This window comes from Eucalyptus grandis, chromosome 6 (genome assembly GCF_016545825.1).
Source record: "Eucalyptus grandis isolate ANBG69807.140 chromosome 6, ASM1654582v1, whole genome shotgun sequence".
Classification (NCBI taxonomy): domain Eukaryota; kingdom Viridiplantae; phylum Streptophyta; class Magnoliopsida; order Myrtales; family Myrtaceae; genus Eucalyptus; species Eucalyptus grandis.
Window position 1 is genome coordinate 10,880,190 of NC_052617.1, and position 18,725 is coordinate 10,898,914.

The window sequence follows — 18,725 nt, forward strand, 5'->3', positions numbered from 1 at the left end:
ACGGTGCGTTTGAATAGATTTATAGTTTGACCTCAAAAAATCAACTTGCCAAAATAAAAATCTCCCGATTGAATAGGCACGCTCCAACCTAATCTCTACATTCGTGATTCTTCGCGTTTGAATAGTCACAAGGTCGTTGGTATTCACAAATTGGTGATGGGTTTTATGGAAGAGTTTAGAATTGCAAGGGGGGAGTACGAGAAGGGCGATGTTGTCAGGTCATCGGGATGTTTGGTTGCTTCTCGTCGTTCTCTGGTTGTGGTGAGTGTCGTTTCAGCTTGGCGCACCCGAAGCAACTAGAAGTGGAGTTGAAGTGGAGGTTAAGATTAGCATATCTGGTCGTCCATTTTCATTTGCGCTTTTGTCGCGTCTCTCTACTTCCACGTAGAAATAAGCACAAAAAGAACCGGTCCACTTTGGTTGAGGAGAAAGAAGGTAAAAAAGGTGAATCAGATTTTTAGCTAACATCGTAGAGAGTCAATCCTGGAAATGGAGAAAAGCAGGAGGAGCCAATCATATGCACTTTATAATTAACAAAGTGATGCTGCATTTGGTTTATAATAAGAAATAGTATTTCGAATTTCATTTTTTAGGTGAAGATTTGTCTAAGGATTTATTTCTTCAGGTTTTTGAAACACTTCAATTAGTTCTTTCCTGTTAGTGGCCTAAAAGCATCTCTAATTATTTTGCCACTTCCATGCAATTGTCTGTGTTACATCCTCTTCCTGTTGGAGTGACATTTATGCTTGCACTCTATAAAACTATAAAAAAATAAAATAAATAAAAGGTGATAAATGGAAACTCGCTATACGACTATATATACGTAGATGCAGAACACTGAAAGTCCTAATAGATCGAAGCGCAAAAAGAGATAACGCAGCGGCGCCGACAGTGGTAAATAGGTCATCGCACTAAAGAGTCAAATTATATTCCAAAGCAATCCATTCAAAGACATCATAACTTTAAAATAGCAAACCAACCTAATAGACAAGAAATACTCAAGACTTTATGAAAAACCCTTTGCTTGCATGAAAACTCAGAAACCACCACGGAGACGGAGGACCAGATGCAGGGTCGACTCTTTCTGGATGTTATAGTCAGCCAGAGTCCTCCCGTCTTCAAGTTGCTTCCCGGCGAAAATCAGCCTCTGCTGGTCCGGCGGGATGCCCTCCTTATCCTGGATCTTCGCCTTCACGTTATCAATGGTGTCTGAACTCTCCACCTCCAAAGTGATGGTCTTTCCGGTCAGAGTCTTGACAAAGATCTGCATCCCACCACGCAGACGAAGGACAAGATGGAGGGTCGACTCCTTTTGAATGTTGTAATCAGCCAGTGTCCTGCCATCCTCGAGTTGCTTCCCTGCGAAAATCAACCGCTGTTGGTCTGGCGGAATTCCTTCCTTGTCCTGTATCTTTGCTTTGACATTATCGATCGTGTCAGAGCTCTCCACCTCCAAGGTGATAGTCTTGCCAGTAAGGGTCTTTACAAAAATCTGCATGCCTCCCCTAAGACGCAGAACCAAGTGAAGAGTCGATTCTTTCTGGATGTTATAATCTGCCAGAGTCCTGCCATCTTCTAGCTGCTTCCCAGCAAAAATAAGCCTCTGCTGATCTGGGGGAATGCCTTCCTTGTCCTGAATTTTCGCTTTGACATTATCGATGGTGTCAGAGCTCTCGACTTCCAAAGTGATTGTTTTCCCAGTAAGAGTCTTGACAAAGATTTGCATTCCTCCTCTCAGACGGAGAACCAAGTGAAGGGTGGATTCCTTTTGGATGTTGTAGTCTGCAAGCGTCCGGCCATCCTCGAGTTGCTTGCCAGCAAAGATCAACCGCTGCTGGTCTGGGGGGATCCCTTCTTTGTCCTGGATTTTGGCCTTCACATTGTCAATGGTATCAGAACTCTCGACCTCAAGAGTAATGGTCTTGCCAGTGAGGGTCTTCACAAAGATCTGCATCCCACCTCTCAGCCGAAGCACCAAGTGGAGTGTGGATTCCTTCTGGATGTTATAATCAGCCAAAGTGCGTCCATCCTCAAGCTGCTTCCCAGCAAAGATGAGCCTCTGCTGGTCTGGGGGGATTCCCTCCTTGTCTTGAATCTTGGCTTTAACATTGTCAATTGTGTCTGAGCTTTCAACCTCAAGTGTAATGGTCTTGCCAGTGAGGGTCTTCACAAAGATCTGCATGCCACCCCTAAGGCGAAGAACCAAGTGCAGGGTCGACTCCTTCTGGATGTTGTAATCAGCCAGGGTGCGCCCATCCTCAAGCTGCTTGCCAGCAAAGATGAGCCTTTGCTGGTCTGGGGGAATTCCTTCCTTATCTTGGATCTTGGCCTTTACATTGTCAATTGTGTCTGAACTCTCCACCTCAAGGGTGATGGTCTTGCCAGTGAGAGTTTTCACGAAGATTTGCATCTGAAAGATTCAAGAAAATAATTAGACAATATATAAAACAAGATAAGATCCTCAGATATGTATAGAAAACGAGGTGAATGTGTCAAGCTATAATTGCAAGAAACAGCAGGTAAACAACAAGCTGGGTTAGATTCAGTTCTACACTCCTGGAAGCTTTATTTCCATGCAAAGCTTAATTGCATGTAGTTTCTGCACTAATTGGGACATAAAAAGACCACACTGTTCAGTGAAACGTATATAGCAGCCCCACGTTCTTCCACGAAGATACTTCAAAACTAAGAAACCAATTATAGTATTCAGAGCACCCAAGCAAGACAGATCAAAAGGCCAGACCCCATAGCACCAAATCAATAGATAAACTACACAAACCCTCTGTGTGGTGCTACAATCGCAAGAAACAGCAGGGTGATAACAAGCCGGTCAAAGCGCTAAAACCTAAAACGCCAACCAATAAACAAACACCGCAGATAAACATCTAAGACAACAACACTCTGGGGACCTGTTGGTAAATCGCAAGGCCTACTATCATCTTGGCTTCAACATATAATCAGAGATATGCAAACCGGCCGAAAGATGCAAGCAAAACGGGTGCACACAACATTCGAGATTAGCTAAAAATCAAACCAACAACAAAGTCACACGAACTCAGTTCCTCCGAAAGATCGACACATGCAAAGCCGAGATCAAACCATTCCCTAGACGCAGCCTTCCTGAGAGCGCAGATCCATGAATAAAAACTTTAAAAAAAAAAAAAGTCACAATTTCGGGCAGGAAGGACAAGCATCAGGACGAGAAAGCAGATCGCATCACTTGGCACGCCATCGATCGCATCTCCCAAGCAAAAAGCTTAGACACCAAACAACTTGGCATTCCGAAGAAGGAAATCGAGAGAAATACCTTGAAAAAGAGAGAGAGATCGCGAGAGACGCCGAGAGAGATCGCAAAAGAGAGAAATTTGATGATGGAGGTTGAAGAAATCGTGATGATCTCGATCGGGGGCTTGAGGGTCCTATTTATAGGGCTTTAAATGCCGCCTTTGAAGGTAAAAGCGTCTTCTCGATGCCGAGACGGAGACGGAGACGGAGAGCGGTGCGTCGTTTTCGAGACCGACCCGAGCTGGCGTGAAATTCAAGCCACGCCGAGATTAGGTTCCCTTCTGTGGGACCGGGGCTTTTCCGCACCCACGCGCTCCTCATTATAAACGCGCCCTACGCGCTGGGCATCTTATTCGACCCAAAAAAAAAAGTGCTGATAATTTTCTGACAAAAAAAAAAGGTACTAATATACTTCCCAAAAAAATTATTCATAATAAAATATAATTGCATATGGAACAAAGGCAAGTATGCAAAATTCGGATTTACAGCATAATTGCATTTCAGTGGTGTATTTTAAATCCCTCTTAGATTCTTTTTCTAGATATTAAGTAAATTAAATAGTGAATTCTATATCACATATTGAAGTTCTTGTCCGGAGATCTCAAGAATGCATTTGGATATGTTTGTCATTTTTAATGGCTTAGAAAAAAAAGCTCTAAAACTATCATAGCATAGTAATTTGGTGACAAATTGCTAGTTTTCTTATCTTATTTTGCACTCAATTGTCAAACTTAAAAATTGGACAACCTTTTAAAAAGTTATCTTCGGATGCTTAAATAAAGTTTCATTGCCTTTTCTTTTCGGTTCTTTTTTTATAACAACAGCGTGTGTAAGAAGCCATCAATCCGATTGGCTGGTTTAGCATCACTATGAGTCATTATCATGGGCCCTTCATTCTTTTTTAAATTAAGATTTTTGAGACAAATTTTTTTTTCTCCACGAACAAGCATGAGAGAAGATCCCTTTTATTTCCATAAAAAAAAATAAAGAGAAGACAAGCAACTTAGTTTTATTTGAAGTATAAAATTTCAATTTGAGCCGAATCTTGTCACCCACTAGACAAAGTTTGGTATATCTTAACATTTAATAATGGGGACCTAGTTGGTTGATGTTATGTCCCATACAATTGCTACCAGTGGCTTTTGACATACTCAAACCTTATCGCTAATTCTAATCATTTTCAGTGCAATGTTTGATGTAATTGAAAGCTGAAGAGGGCCATGGTGACTAGTGGGCCTTTTAGGCCCACAATCTCTACAAGATCCTTGCAAGTCACGGTCGATGAAGCTAGTGTTAATGATCTCTTTCATTTTGGATTCGCGGGTAACAAACTCGTAAGTTGAATTTTTCGATTGTTTTAGTATCGTCCAGAATCGCATGATCTGGTGTCTTAGATTTCAGTATTGAAGATGGATTTGTTGATTGTTTGCATATCTGACATGTGATTTACCTTGCTTTTTCTGACCGTGTACTTGGAATTCAAAACGTTTGACGGTTTTTTTGTCCATCTGAGACCTCATTATCCTCGATGTTCACTACAACATGAAATTTGCATTTCGGCACCTTTCTGGGATTTCTCTATTTTAGTTCTTCAGCTTGAAATTCTATTGTTTAGCTCGACATTGTTCGCAATTTGAGATGGCATAATTGCTAACCGTGCTAAAATTGCAACCCTTTGTTTCATCCAGTAATCTTCTTCGCAATTCCTGCGGTTTTGCGTCACTGGTAATTTCGACAGACATGTGCTGCCAATGCCGTTAGCATATAACTAATTATTGAGTTCTATTTAAGGCTCTGTTTGATTTAAAGAAAATTAATGATTTTAAAAGATATTTCCTAAATATAATCGTTTGTATCGTTGGCATCTTCCATCATAATGCATGTTGGAAGCCGTGAAAATTATAACGAATTTTTTCTTCGAAACGAGCTAGCTGCTTGTTGTGTTGTCTTGGTGGAAAAGATAAGCTCAATAAGCTTTAGGAGAAGTAGTCGACACATAATCTTGATAAATATATTGTTTAGGAAACTCAATAATCTTACTTTCATGAAGAAATGAATATATTATTTAGGAAATTATTCATTTGACAAGCAGTAAACTTTCTTTATAAACGCTATATCTTTGAATAAGCAGTTTCTTCAACATTTGCAATGTTATATGATAAATCTCCTAGTGAATCCATATATGTGCATAGTAATGCGCAAAGATATTCGTGAATTTAAACACGAACATAGTGTGGTAAACATGTTAAATGTTGCAATGAGCAACTACTTCAAATCAAATGAATAAGAAGCAAAGGAAAATCAATAACCAATTTTCTTTTTGAAAAATGATAGATGTATTAAATACTTCTCCCTAAAATATATTTATTACCAAGTTTGTCAAATCATCGATTGATAATTTAAACAACTATCATAAATGCATTTAATAGTTGATTTGTTTTGTTTAGTTAAAAGGTCTTAGTATATCTAGCATTACTTTTTTCTTTAAAGATAGATAGTCCGGCTCCTTGAAATTAAAGATATTATCTAGCATTACTTTTTTCTTTAAAGATAGATAGTCCGACTCCTTGAAATGAGAGATATTGATAAGTACATGCATAATATCATATATAATATTAGATATTATATATTTCATTACTCTCATCTTCATGTATCGTTGAGATACTAAAAGCAACCAAAGACAAGTATATGAGTAAGTAGAGCTAATAGTTACGTTAAAAGAAGATGAGATATGTTTATTACATTAGAGATTATGAGAACCCACAAAAGCATATCCTGCCGCTCCTGGTCGAAACGAAAATCAAAACCATCATGCAGTCGCGCCGATTAAAAGCTCTCCCAAATCTAAAAGCCAGAGAAATGAGAGTGAACTACATCTCCTTATTAACATCTCACGAACCATCTCCATCTTCTAGTGACCACACAAGTTGGCTAGCTACTAGCTAGGGTTTCGGAGCCAAATGGATCTGTCTCACAGCGACGAGGACTTGAAAAACCGCAAGCGGAAGGCAAGTCCCGAGCCGATCTCGCCACCCTCTGCATTCCCTCGCGACTAAACTCGCTCTGCTCCTCCCTCACGACCTGCCTGATTCCCTGGCACCGGCATCGCTCTTCCACCTGCCTCAGCTGCTGGCAGCACGGCCTGAAGTGCTTTGAATGCATCAGTCGCTCCCTCTCGCTGCCACCCATTCGGCTACCGCCTCGACCGATGTCCATCATTAGTTGCTCACATTGTTCAAGCCCTTGCGTCTGCACCTGCTCATGGCAGCTCCCTCTTCCGCTCCTCTTGTTGTCCTCATCGACCTCGACTGTGGTTATTGTGGTCCGGTGGGCCGAGGCAGCATGGGACATCACCAGCAGGGCTGCAAATATAGCTGCTAGGGTCGCGAAGTTCGCCATTGCTGGTCGTTGCTTGTGGATTCGCAAGAGACTGAAATGTGGTGATGCTTCTATATGCTTTGCTGGCCGAGATAGGTAAGCTGGTTATGGTATTTATAGGAGAGTTCACAGGGTTTGGATGTGCATATGGGCAGAGTACGTGGAAGATAGGGGGATATTTTCAGGTCATTATGATTCCGTTTTTCATTCTTTATGATTGCGAATTTAACGGAGGAAATAGTGTATCCTTTTGATTAGCTTTAAAGTTTGACTTCGAAATATCAACTTGTCAAAATAAAAATCCCTATTTTGTTGGAGTGAGTGATAAATGCCGATTGAATAGGTACACTTCAGCCTAATTTTCTGAATTCTTATATGTGATTCTTTGAATTTGAACAGTCGCAATCCTGTTAACGAAGCGCACGGGGACGACGCGGATGGCGATATTGTCAGGTCATCGGGATGTTGGTTCTTGTCGTTTTTTGGTTGTGGGGCGCGTCGTTTTGTATGGAGGAATTCGGTGCGTTTGGGCTTTACCCCGTAACGCAAAAGCAGGAGGCGGGATCGGATGTTTCAGTTTCAGCTCTTGGAGAGAGTCGATCCTGAATCGAACAGGTCCAAATTGATCATAATAGTGATGTCCGCATGCACCACAGAATGACATTGATCCAAAGTCGTAGTTTGAAAACTTAATTTCCCTCTTTTGGAATTTAATTATACAATTCTCTGGTCGTTTTTTTATTTGGTTGGGGAATCCAAAAAACGAAGAAAATGCTTTGGTATTTAGAATCGTGATACGTAGGAAAATCATTGGATTGAAGTTACGCGGAGGTCAAGATATTATCTCGTCACCTATTTTCATTTGCCCTTCCGGGCGACGAGTTTCAAGAATGTCAATTGCACCAAGCATAAGTAACAACGGGAGTAAATAGGTAATGACACTAGAGACTAAATAGCCTCAAATTTATTCAAAGTATAGAACCATCAGAACACATCGGAACTGACCCATAGCAAACAAACCCAAAGGACCCAACTAGAGAGAGACAAACTTGACTTCCCAGAAAAAACTCAGAAACCACCGCGGAGACGGAGGACCAAGTGCAGGGTCGACTCTTTCTGAATGTTATAGTCAGCCAGAGTCCTCCCGTCTTCGAGTTGCTTCCCAGCGAAGATCAGCCTCTGCTGGTCCGGCGGGATGCCCTCCTTATCCTGGATCTTCGCCTTCACGTTGTCGACGGTGTCTGAACTCTCCACCTCCAAAGTGATGGTCTTCCCGGTCAGGGTCTTGACAAAGATCTGCATCCCACCACGCAGACGGAGGACAAGATGGAGAGTCGACTCCTTTTGAATGTTGTAATCGGCCAGAGTCCTGCCATCCTCGAGTTGCTTCCTTGTCCTGTATCTTCGCTTTGAAAATCAACCTCTGCTGATCCGGGGGAATGCCTTCCTTGTCCTGAATTTTCGCTTTGACATTGTCGATCGTGTCAGAGCTCTCCACTTCCAAAGTGATTGTCTTTCCAGTAAGGGTCTTGACAAAGATTTGCATTCCTCCTCTCAAACGTAGGACCAAGTGAAGGGTGGATTCCTTTTGGATGTTGTAATCTGCGAGCGTCCGGCCATCCTCAAGTTGCTTGCCAGCAAAGATCAACCGCTGCTGGTCTGGGGGGATTCCTTCCTTGTCCTGAATTTTGGCCTTCACATTGTCAATGGTATCAGAACTCTCCGACCTCAAGAGTAATGGTCTTGCCAGTGAGGGTCTTCACAAAGATCTGCATGCCACCTCTCAGACGAAGCACCAAATGGAGTGTGGACTCCTTCTGGATGTTATAATCAGCCAAGGTGCGTCCATCCTCGAGCTGCTTCCCAGCAAAGATGAGCCTCTGCTGGTCCGGGGGGATTCATTCCTTATCCTGAATCTTGGCCTTAACATTGTCAATTGTGTCTGAGCTTTCAACCTCGAGGGTGATGGTCTTGCCGGTGAGGGTCTTCACAAAGATTTGCATGCCACCTCTCAGACGAAGCACCAAGTGCAGGGTCGATTCCTTCTGGATGTTATAATCAGCCAAGGTGCGTCCATCCTCGAGCTGCTTGCCGGCAAAGATGAGCCTCTGCTGGTCTGGGGGGATTCCCTCCTTGTCTTGAATCTTGGCCTTTACATTGTCAACCGTGTCTGAGCTTTCAACCTCGAGAGTAATGGTCTTGCCAGTAAGGGTCTTCACAAAGATCTGCATGCCACCCCTGAGGCGAAGAACCAAGTGCAGGGTCGATTCCTTCTGGATGTTGTAATCAGCCAAGGTGCGCCCATCCTCGAGCTGCTTGCCAGCAAAGATGAGCCTTTGCTGGTCTGGGGGAATCCCCTCCTTGTCTTGGATCTTGGCCTTTACATTGTCGATTGTGTCTGAACTCTCAACCTCAAGGGTGATAGTCTTGCCAGTAAGAGTTTTCACGAAGATTTGCATCTGAAAGATTCAAGGAAGTAATTAGACAATATATAAAACAAAATTAAATCTATACATATATATATAGAAAACAAGCTACATGTGTTATGCCATAATGCAAGAAATAGCGGGCAATAACAAGCCAGGTCATATTCAGTTCTACACTCTTTGAATCTTTATTTCCACGCAGAGCTTAACTGCATGCAGGATCAGCACTAATTGGGATATAAAGAGACCACACTGTTCAGCTAAACGTATTATATAGCACCACATTCCTCCATGAACATACTTCAAATATAAGAAAACGATTATCGTATTCACATCACCAAGCAAGACAGATCAATTGATAAATACACAAACCTTATGTGTTGTGCTATAATTGCAAGAAACAGCAGGTCCAGTCAAAGATCTAAAGTCTACAACACCAATCAATAATCAAACACCGCGGATTTCATCTCAGACAACAAAACTCTAGGTACCATAAGTAAATCACGATCCTACTGGTTAATCATCATGGCTTCAACAAACGATTAGATATACGTCAACAAGACAAAATAAACGGCACCATCAACAAAATCATACCAAGGGTCAAACCATTCCCTAAACGCGGCCTTCCTTAAGGGTGCAGATCTACGAAGAAAATTTCGAAAAACCCAATTTTGGGCAGGAAGGACAAGCATCAGATCGCGAAACCAGATCGCATCACTAGACATACGCAACCGGTGGCATCTCCCAAGCAAAAGCTAAAGATCAAAGCTCAATAGATCTGGACAACCTTTACACAACTCTGCCCTAAACCGAGAAGAACAAACAATCGAAACACGGCAACCCAATCCCAAATCAGAAAGCGGAACGTCCACACATAAAGGTCCGAAATTCAGCCCAATCTAGCGAAGAGGATTATAATCTCACCGCCGTAAGAACCCACCGAAGGAGAAAAACCCGATCAAAGCTCAAATCAATAGGAAAAACCCCCATAACCTCAACAGATCTAGAGGAAGAACCGATTGAATTGAAGTAGCAAAAACGATCGAGATCGACAAGATCTCGGGATTCCGAAGGAGAGAACCGAGAACAATACCTTGAAAGAGGGATCGGGATAAACAGCGAGAGATCGGGCGATTGAAGAAGAGAAAATTTGAAGAGGCTTGTTGAAGAAATTGTGAGGAGCTCGATGGGGGTTTGGTCCAATTTATAGGCCCTCAACGGCAAGCCTTGTCGGTGACGAGACCGAGGCGCGTTGTTTCCAGGACCCGCCCGTGCCGTCTGGAAAATTCCACGTCGCGCCAGGATTAGGTTTCCCATCGGTGGAATGGACTTTTCCACGCCCACGTGCTCCCACCGGTGGGCGCCCCCCACGCGCGCGTCTTTCCTAATGAAATATAATTGCACATTGTTTTATAAAAGGAAAACGCATACAAATTTGGATCAATTTTCAGCGGCGTATTGTGAAGGCCTCTTGATTTTTTATTTTTATTTTTCTGGATATTGAGTAAATTCTATTGTTGGCCCTTCCTTCTTTTTTGTTCTAAATTAGGATTTTTTTTTAAATTTATTTTTTTCTTGTCAAACAAGTATGAAAAAGAAGATCTTTCTTCTTTTTTTTTCTTTTTTTCTATTTATTGGCATATCTTAATATTTTAATGATGGGGACCTTTGTTGAATGATGTTATGTCCCATGCGCGACTTTTATTTCATCTCCAACCAACTTAAACCTAATCGCTGATCCTAATCTTCATCAATTGCTTATGGAAGATTAGATGGTTAGATAACCTACTAGCCTCTTTCTTTTTCTTTCTTTTTCTTTTTTAAGGAAGTAAAATATTATATTTGTGATTAGGCAAGCATTAAACAGAAACTTATCCTCTAGTGATCAACAAGACAATAAATGACAATGAAATAAAGCCGATCTAATTCACCGTTACAAGAAATAATAGCATGATCGGTTTGAAGGTGAGTTATCTCCCACCATGGAATTGGACTAGAATGATTCCCCATTTCAAGAATTGCCTCCCTTGGTCTTGAAACTAGACTGGACCGATTGATTCAGTTCTTAAGTGGGTCTAGGAACCACGGGGATTTCTTTCTTTCTTCTTATGCAGGATCATTCGCTCGCTCACTCATTCAGTTCTCAAGTGGGGATTTCTTTCTTTCTTCTTATTCAGTTCTCAAGTAGGTCTAGGAACCATGGGGATTTGTTTCTTTCTTCTTATGCAAGATCATTCGCCCACTCACTCATTAGTCAGCACACTCTCATTCTCTATAAAACCCCCCATAAATAGAAACGAACCTCCTCACAACTCTCTTACCCCTTGCTTCTTTGCAACACTTTTCTTATGTTCTTAGAAAGTTAAATAAAAAGGTGTGTCACATAACAAACACTGAATGAGGGAGACACATGACTGTGTGAGATTGAGATTGAGAGTGAGAAGTGAGGCGTGAGACTAAGCAAGAGTCGATAGGGATGAGCAACAAGAGAGAACAAAATATTAGGGTTTTGAGAAATGTTTTGTAATAATAAAAATTATAAATAAAAAAAAATTATCAATCTAGTCCAGGTGGTCCGAATAAGTGAGTTCACACTTAGAACCAGGAGTCAGACTAACAATTACCGGTTCCAAATTTTACAAAACGGGAGTCGGCCAAAATCAATCGGTCCGGTCCAGTTCCTTGCTCATCTTTATGAGATTGAACTCGCGTGAGATTCGCTTGATTTGGCGGGGAATATGATTTGGGCTCACATGAGTCGAGTGTGCCCAATACTCGCTCGTGTAAGGCCCGAAATCATCACGGCCCGACACGCTTCACGGCGTGCAGCCCAGCATGGAGACTGTACGATGTAGGATTCTCAGAATGGTCCGAAAAGGATTGAGAGTTTGAAGAGGGATGTGGGTGATTACTGGGCCTTCTGGCCCCAGAATCTCCACTGGACACGGTTGAGCCCAACAGAAGCACCGCCCTCCGCACGAGGGAAATCAAAATCCATCCATACCAGTGACGCTTGATCAAGCTCGTGCGGATCATCTCTTTCGGTTTGGATTCGCGGGTCAAGAACTGCTAAGTTGGATCTTCGATTATGTCAGCGTCGTCGGGAACTGCGAGGTCTTGTTGTCCTAGGTTTCAGTAATGAAGACGAATTTGCTGATTGTTTCGACATATGTTATTGGAATTCGAAACGATTGAGGTTTTTCTTATCCCTCTGAAACCTCATTCATGCATCAGGTTTTTCTTACTGCAATTTCTCAGTTTCAGTTTCTCAGCATGAATTCTGTTGTTCAGCTCGACATCATTCGCAATTCGAGATGGGGTAATTGGTGACCCCGCGAATTTGCAACTCTCCTTTTTTATGCAGTAATCTTTGTGAATTCCCGCAGTTTTGCATCATCAGTAATTTTGACAGACCTTGTCATCGATGCCGTGAACATAGCTGTCGAATCCCATAAAAGTACGAAGCTGATTATCTCTGGCATGGTCAATCACAGTGCATGTTTGGAGCCTCGAAAATCATTAACCAAGAAAATGCCAAGAACGAAATGGAATGAAGTGCTTATCTATCCTTCATTACAGTGAGTTATTCAGGTTGGTTCAGATTCTTGGTCTTTGCAAAGAGAGTGAATTTAATTATGTTTACTTTCTTACAATTCTCGCATGAAAGACTGCATTGGGAGAAGAATCTGGTCATGTTCGCAGCATTTCAGTGGTATATCTTAAAGGCCTCGGAACTTTTTTTCTGGATATTAATTTTTTTTACAAGTTATTATTATGGGCCCTACTTTTTTTTTCTTTCTAAATTTAGGATTTTTAAGATAAATTATTCTTTTTCTCAACAAACAAGTACGAGAGAGAAGACTTTCTTTTTAATTATATATAAACGAATAAAGAGAAAGACGAATAGCTTGGTTTTATGTGAAGTATAAAATTCAATTTGAAATTAATCTTGCCACCTGCTAAACAGAGTTTGACATATCTTAATATTTTAATAATAGGGACCTTTCTTGAATGATGTTATGTTCGTTGCCAATTGCTGATTATGTCTTTTGACCTACTTAAATCTTACCGCTAATCCTAATCTTCATCCGACTGCTCATAGAAGCTTAGATGGCCGGACCGACTAGCCTCTTATTTTTCTAAGGAAGTAAAATATTATATTCATGAACAAGCATTGATAGATAAAATCCAGGTGCGTAAAGCAGAGTCTCACCCTCTGGTGGTCGAGAAGACGGCAAATACCAATGAAATTAAGCCGGCCACATTCATCATTATACAAGATAGTAGGGTTGATCAGTTCTATGGCCATGGTGGGTTGGTCCCCATCTTAAAACTGAGAATCGAAATCTAGCCCACTTGATCTTAGTATAGGATCCGGTTCGGTTTGGTTTTTGAATGAGTATAGGAACTGGTAGGGATATTTTCATTTCTTTTTTGTAGGATCATTAGTTCACTTACTCTGTTAGGATACACGCATGAATTGTGTTAGAAGGGTCTTATATTAGATAATTGGCGTGATGTTGAGTAGTTAATATATTCTAGTTAATTCATAACTCATTAGCTTAAATTTTTTAGTGAAGGTGAGTCCAATTGAATATGTCAACGAACTTAGATTTTGGCTCACTCTTTGTTATCTCCTCAAGTAAAAATATTGGGCTTCTGCTGCTAGAGCTGATGATTGATTGGTAGCTCATTCTTAATGTATATTGCTCACTCAATATGTATTGATTCTTGATGAATATCTCAAAAATTGACTCTTGTGACCAATCCGACTTCTTCGTTTGGTGGTTCAGCTTGGGGAAAAGAGGTATTTGATGAATATCTCAAGAAATGAATCTTGTAACCACCCGAATTTATGATTCGGTGGTTCAGTCCGAAAAAAAATAAAATATTAGGATCGTCTAGAACTGGCCAGTTCGGTCCGCCTCCCGTGGTCATCCTAACGAGATAGGGCTCACATGAGACCCGCCTGATGTTATAGTGAATGTGATCTGGGCTCACATGGGTCAGAGTGTTCCAAAAGGATTACCCTTCGTCGTGAAGGCCCAACCCATCACCGACACGACGCTTCGCGGGGTGCGACCCAGTATCGAGACCGTACGATGTAGGATTCTCGGAATGGTCCGAAGAGGGTTGCGGGCGATTACTGGGCCTTTCGGCCCCAGAATCTCCCATGGGACACGGTTGAGCCAACCGAAGCATCGCTCTCCGCACGAGGGAAATGAACATCCATCTGTACAAGTTACGCTCGATCAACTCGTGCGGATCATCTCTTTCGGTTTGGATTCGCGGGTACTGAACTGGTAAGTTGGATCTTCGATCAGTGTCGTCGAGAATTACGCGGTCTTGTTGTCCTAGATTTCAGTATCGAAGATGTTTGCTGATTGTTTCGACATCTGTTATAGGAATTCGAAACGTTTGAGGTTGTTTTTTTCTGGGATTTCTCGATGTTAACTTCAGCATGGAATTTCCATTTCATTGCCTATCTGGGATTTCTCAGTTTCAGTTTCTCAGCATGAGTTCTATTGTTCAGCTTCGACATCATTCACAATTTGAGATGGGGTAGCTGGTGATTCTGCGAAATTGCAACCCTCTTTTTCATTCAGTAGTCTTTGCGATTTCTCGCAGTTTTTCATCAATTTCTTAAAGCATGCAGCTGATTGTCTTTGGAATCTTCAATCACAGTGGATGTTTGAAGCCGTGAAAATCATTGACCAAGAAAATGCCAAGAACGAAATGTTGTCTTTGGAGCATGCCGGTTGCTAGTTGTGCTGTTACGAGTAGTTTATACATAATCTGCCATCAGTAGCAAATTTTGACAAGCATTCTCTTTCGTGAATGCTTTGAGTGACATGCTATCTTCCGGTGTTTCTAATGGAGTTTTTTCTCCTTCAGTTTGGCAGAGGATACAAACGAATCTGGTTTAAGTGACGCATCATCCGACCAGAGCTAGTTTCCCGTTAATAGATCTCTGACGCTCACAGTTGACCTCTCTTCATCACTCAATGCCCACCGCCGGTCCTCGATCTGGTGATGCAATCTTCGCAAATGTTGAGCGAGTGGTAAGACAAAACATTTGAGTATGACGTACCCAAACCAGTAAGCTGCTAAGATGCCAATAAACCACAAAAGAAAAAAAAAAAAAGGAGGAGAAAATCTAACATTAATTGAGGGAAGTGGATTATCTGCTGCTCTCTAGTCGCTGGTGATCGGTCATCTATGTGGAACTTACACCTGAAAGTATATAATCTACCTTTAGTTCCGTTCAACCATTTCTGCAACTTTTATGATGATAAGGTTCTAAAATTAGTCATAGATATTGGTTCTTTCTTTACTCGTGTAACTCAGATTGGAATTGATTTCAGATATTGACCTTTACTAGAATACTTGTGTTGCTTCCAATGTCACCATATAGAATTAACTTATATAGCATTAAGTTTTAATTCATACCTTTGTTCCTTGCTTTCTTTGGAGGCTAAGTGATTGAGCTTTATCTTAGATTTGAGTTTTGGCGACAATCTCTGGGATGAGTGACTCTTTCCTTTCCTTCAGTGTTCCTTTATGCAAAAGAGAATGGACAAGATCGAGCAGCATAAATCTCGTGCTGCTCATTTTGTTTGTTGGTAATTAGAAAGATGTTCTTGCTGCAGAATGCAGAGCTGTTTACTTTAACCTATGGAGCAATTGTGCGTCAATTGCTTACAGACCTGGAGGAGGTTGAGGAAGTCAACAAACAACTCGATCAAATGTGCGTTTCTTTTTGTTACCATGATTTCATCAGCCAGTGTTTGTGTTTCTTGTGTATTGACGAGAATAAAATTATCTTAGCAATGTTCTTTGTCCTTTTACCAGTCTTGTATTTGTTCTCAATTGCTCAACGTCTTAGAATTAGATTATAATGTTGTAGCTTGTGTCAAATACTCTTTGTCAAAATTATTAATTCTAGCAGCGGTAATGAATTCTAGTTTTGTGAAAATTATAACTCCTGTGAACTCTGCTAAATTGCTTAAATTTGTCAGTTCTTCACTATCTATATTCTTTGCACTTTTTAACCATCTTGCAGGGGTTATAATATAGGCACCAGATTGATTGATGAATTTCTAGCAAAGGCTAATATCTCCAGATGTGTTGACTTCAAGGAGACAGCTGAAATGATTGCTAAGGTTCCAATCCTTACTATGTTTCATTCCCATGATAATAATAGGAGACTACATGCTTATGCTAGATTAGTTCTAGACAAGCCCAGTGATGTGGACATCGAGTCATATCGAGGAGGAGGTGCTAGGGACCCATTGTCTATTCCTACTGGTTCGATTACTCGAGCGCGGGCCAAACAATTCAAGCAAGCTGTTGGTGTCATGGTTCGTGATCTTTGGCGTGAAGATGACCTTGGATCAAATCTTGAAGAATCTTGGAAATCTTGGTGCAATTTAATTATCTTGTCACCAAATAATTGACCAAGTCAATTTATATATATATATATTCTTGTTTAAGAATATTCTAAAATAGGAATATTTTAGAATATAACGCATTAGATTTTTAGGGTTGGTTTTTAGGGTTTGTGTGGCAGCCTATATAAAGGATTTGCCAAATTTCTTTGAGGACGGAGATATTTTTTTATGTTTGAGGAAAAGAATTGAGAGGTTCTCTTTTTACTGTTCTTTTGAGGACTTGACCTAATCAAGATTCTCTTGTGGCGGTTAATTTGACTTATCGAGCGAGATAGCGAATTCTTTCGCTCGTGGCGTCTATAACGTTGGTTGGTTGACACGTGTTCGTCAACAGGTCACGTTCATACCGAGGTTGCCAATCACAGATTTGATTGGAGGTCGAGGTTTGCAATTCGCACCATCCGGGCCTTCGTAGAACGATCCTTCCACAACGATTCACATCACCCAGAGTATCGGTTCGACCTGGTTTCTATATACTATGCTGCAGTAGTAGATTGTCAATATTGGCCAGTAGGGGGACAGTTTGATTCTCCAACATGACTGATTTTTCCTTGCTTGCGTATATACAAGAACTGTAAACCATGGAAAAGTACAAGTTGAGGTTTATGTTTCACTGAATCAGTTACGTACAGGTGGGTTTCAAGATGTTCTTAGGAGTCACTGCATCAGTGACCAATTGGGACATCGAGGGAACCTGTTGCAGTGTAGTTTTGGAGGAGAATCCCTTGGTAGACTTTGTGGAGCTTCCTGATACATGCCAAGGCCTATATTACTGCAACGTCTTATGTGGGGTCATCAGAGGGGCCTTAGAAATGGTAAGCTCGATCACTGTTGTAGGAGAACTTTCCAATCATAAATGCACTCACAGTTTGACACTTAGTGGTTGCATTGCAATGGGTGCTATGTATAGATTGTAGACACTTAGTTTGACACTTGGAGTTCAAGTTTGAGGACAAATCGTCTTGGATGTAGGATTAGGAGAGAAAGGTTATAAGTAGGCAATTCGGTTTAGGCTAACAATTATTCATCTGAACATTTGCGTAGCGTGAATGGATCTGATGCACCTATAAACTTTTTGAAGGAGATGATATGATTCCTGATCAGTGGCAGAGAATGTTACTTGGTGTTCGTGTTACTCTTCGCCTTAACATTGAATGCTACTTGCATTACTTTCATATCTAGGTGTCGATGAAGACTGAAGTCACATGGGTCCGAGATGTGCTCCGAGGGGATGATTCGTATGAGTTGCAGGTGAAACTTCTGAAGCAAGTCCCGGAAGAGTACCCGTACAAAGACGATGAATAAACTCGTCTGTTTGCAGTTCATCACGACCTTTTTTCTGCCTTGTGTCCGGGAGGGAAGTGTCAAATAGCTAATCCGTTCCCTTCTGAATGATGTGTTTTTCTTTTCAGTATTGGAGGGATCATCGATGCCGATGGCTTTTAGGTTTCAGTCGTTATATGCAGTTACTCTTTGCCAAACCGAACCCAACATGACTGCAAACTGACTCTTGATTCTTCTTCTTCTTCTTCTTCTTCTTTCCTTTGTTGACTTAATTTTAGAACAGATAAGATAGTTAAAAGAAATGGATAATGAACTGTAGAAGGTACTGACAAACTGGCAACACTTTCTTTAGTCATCAATGACAGATAGATTTTTTTTAAGTCAATGGGGGGTATAAAGTCGATAATTTGGTTGAAAAACACATCGTGAAGCACATGTCTACCTTGTAGTGGGTGTTTCACCCACTCCTTCACCTTTATCTACGGAGATGGCTATTATATTGACTTATCTGTTCCTCAAACACTCCTTATGAGATGTGGTAGAGTATATCTTTCCCACTTGAAGGGCGCCTTAATTCCCCATTATAATTTTTTCTTTCAAGGAATATCCGTGATGTTTTATGCCTTAAGAGTTTAGATGAAGCATCTTTGGGACATACTTGGATCCAATTCTTCTTCTTTTTTTTTTTTTTTTTTGTTGACTTAATTTTGGAACAAATAAGATAGTTAAAGAAATGGATAATGAACCATACAATGTATAGACAAACTAGCAACGACTTTCTTTAGTCATCGTTGACAAATTGATAGATTTTAATTATTATGGCGCAATAGTCATAGGTAAATACTATTTGTTAGTCCACAGGTAGGCTTTGACGTAAATGTACTCACAGCGCGACAATGGG

The 18,725-nt window shown here is 41.0% G+C and overlaps 2 protein-coding genes across 4 annotated transcripts; one reads left to right on the forward strand and one right to left on the reverse strand.

Moving 5' to 3' along the window:
- Nucleotides 1–895: 895 nt before the first annotated feature.
- LOC104451464 (polyubiquitin) lies at nucleotides 896–10,336 on the reverse strand. Its single transcript, XM_039315448.1, is given in 4 exon segments — nucleotides 896–2,410; nucleotides 7,732–7,917; nucleotides 8,391–9,122; nucleotides 10,183–10,336. Coding segments are annotated over 3 exon segments (2,292 nt in total). The 5' UTR covers nucleotides 10,183–10,336; the 3' UTR covers nucleotides 896–1,036.
- A 3,916-nt stretch (nucleotides 10,337–14,252) lies between these two features.
- Nucleotides 14,253–18,063, forward strand: LOC104448348 (trafficking protein particle complex subunit 3). 3 transcript variants are annotated; one of them, XM_039315445.1, is made up of 6 exons: nucleotides 14,253–14,392; nucleotides 14,985–15,151; nucleotides 15,740–15,837; nucleotides 16,153–16,252; nucleotides 17,173–17,355; nucleotides 17,723–18,063. In XM_039315445.1, the coding sequence occupies exons 2-6, from the start codon at nucleotides 15,095–15,097 to the stop codon at nucleotides 17,843–17,845; spliced, it is 561 nt and encodes a 186-aa protein (XP_039171379.1). In that variant the 5' UTR covers nucleotides 14,253–14,392; nucleotides 14,985–15,094; the 3' UTR covers nucleotides 17,846–18,063. The 3 variants fall into 3 exon arrangements, with proteins under 3 accessions (XP_039171379.1, XP_039171380.1, XP_039171381.1); XM_039315446.1 differs by having other exon boundaries at nucleotides 14,263–14,381; XM_039315447.1 differs by lacking the exon at nucleotides 14,253–14,392 and having other exon boundaries at nucleotides 15,015–15,151; nucleotides 16,167–16,252.
- Nucleotides 18,064–18,725: the final 662 nt, after the last annotated feature.

What these genes read in the sequence shown, in the direction of transcription:
- LOC104448348 (XM_039315445.1), top strand. Translation starts at nt 15,095, where the DNA reads ATGCCCACCGCCGGTCCTCGATCTGGTGATGCAATCTTCGCAAATGTT. An exon ending in AACAAACAACTCGATCAAAT is followed by an intron (nt 15,838 to 16,152) that starts GTGCGTTTCTTT and finishes ACCATCTTGCAG; the next exon opens with GGGTTATAATATAGGCACCA. An exon ending in TCAGAGGGGCCTTAGAAATG is followed by an intron (nt 17,356 to 17,722) that starts GTAAGCTCGATC and finishes TTTCATATCTAG; the next exon opens with GTGTCGATGAAGACTGAAGT.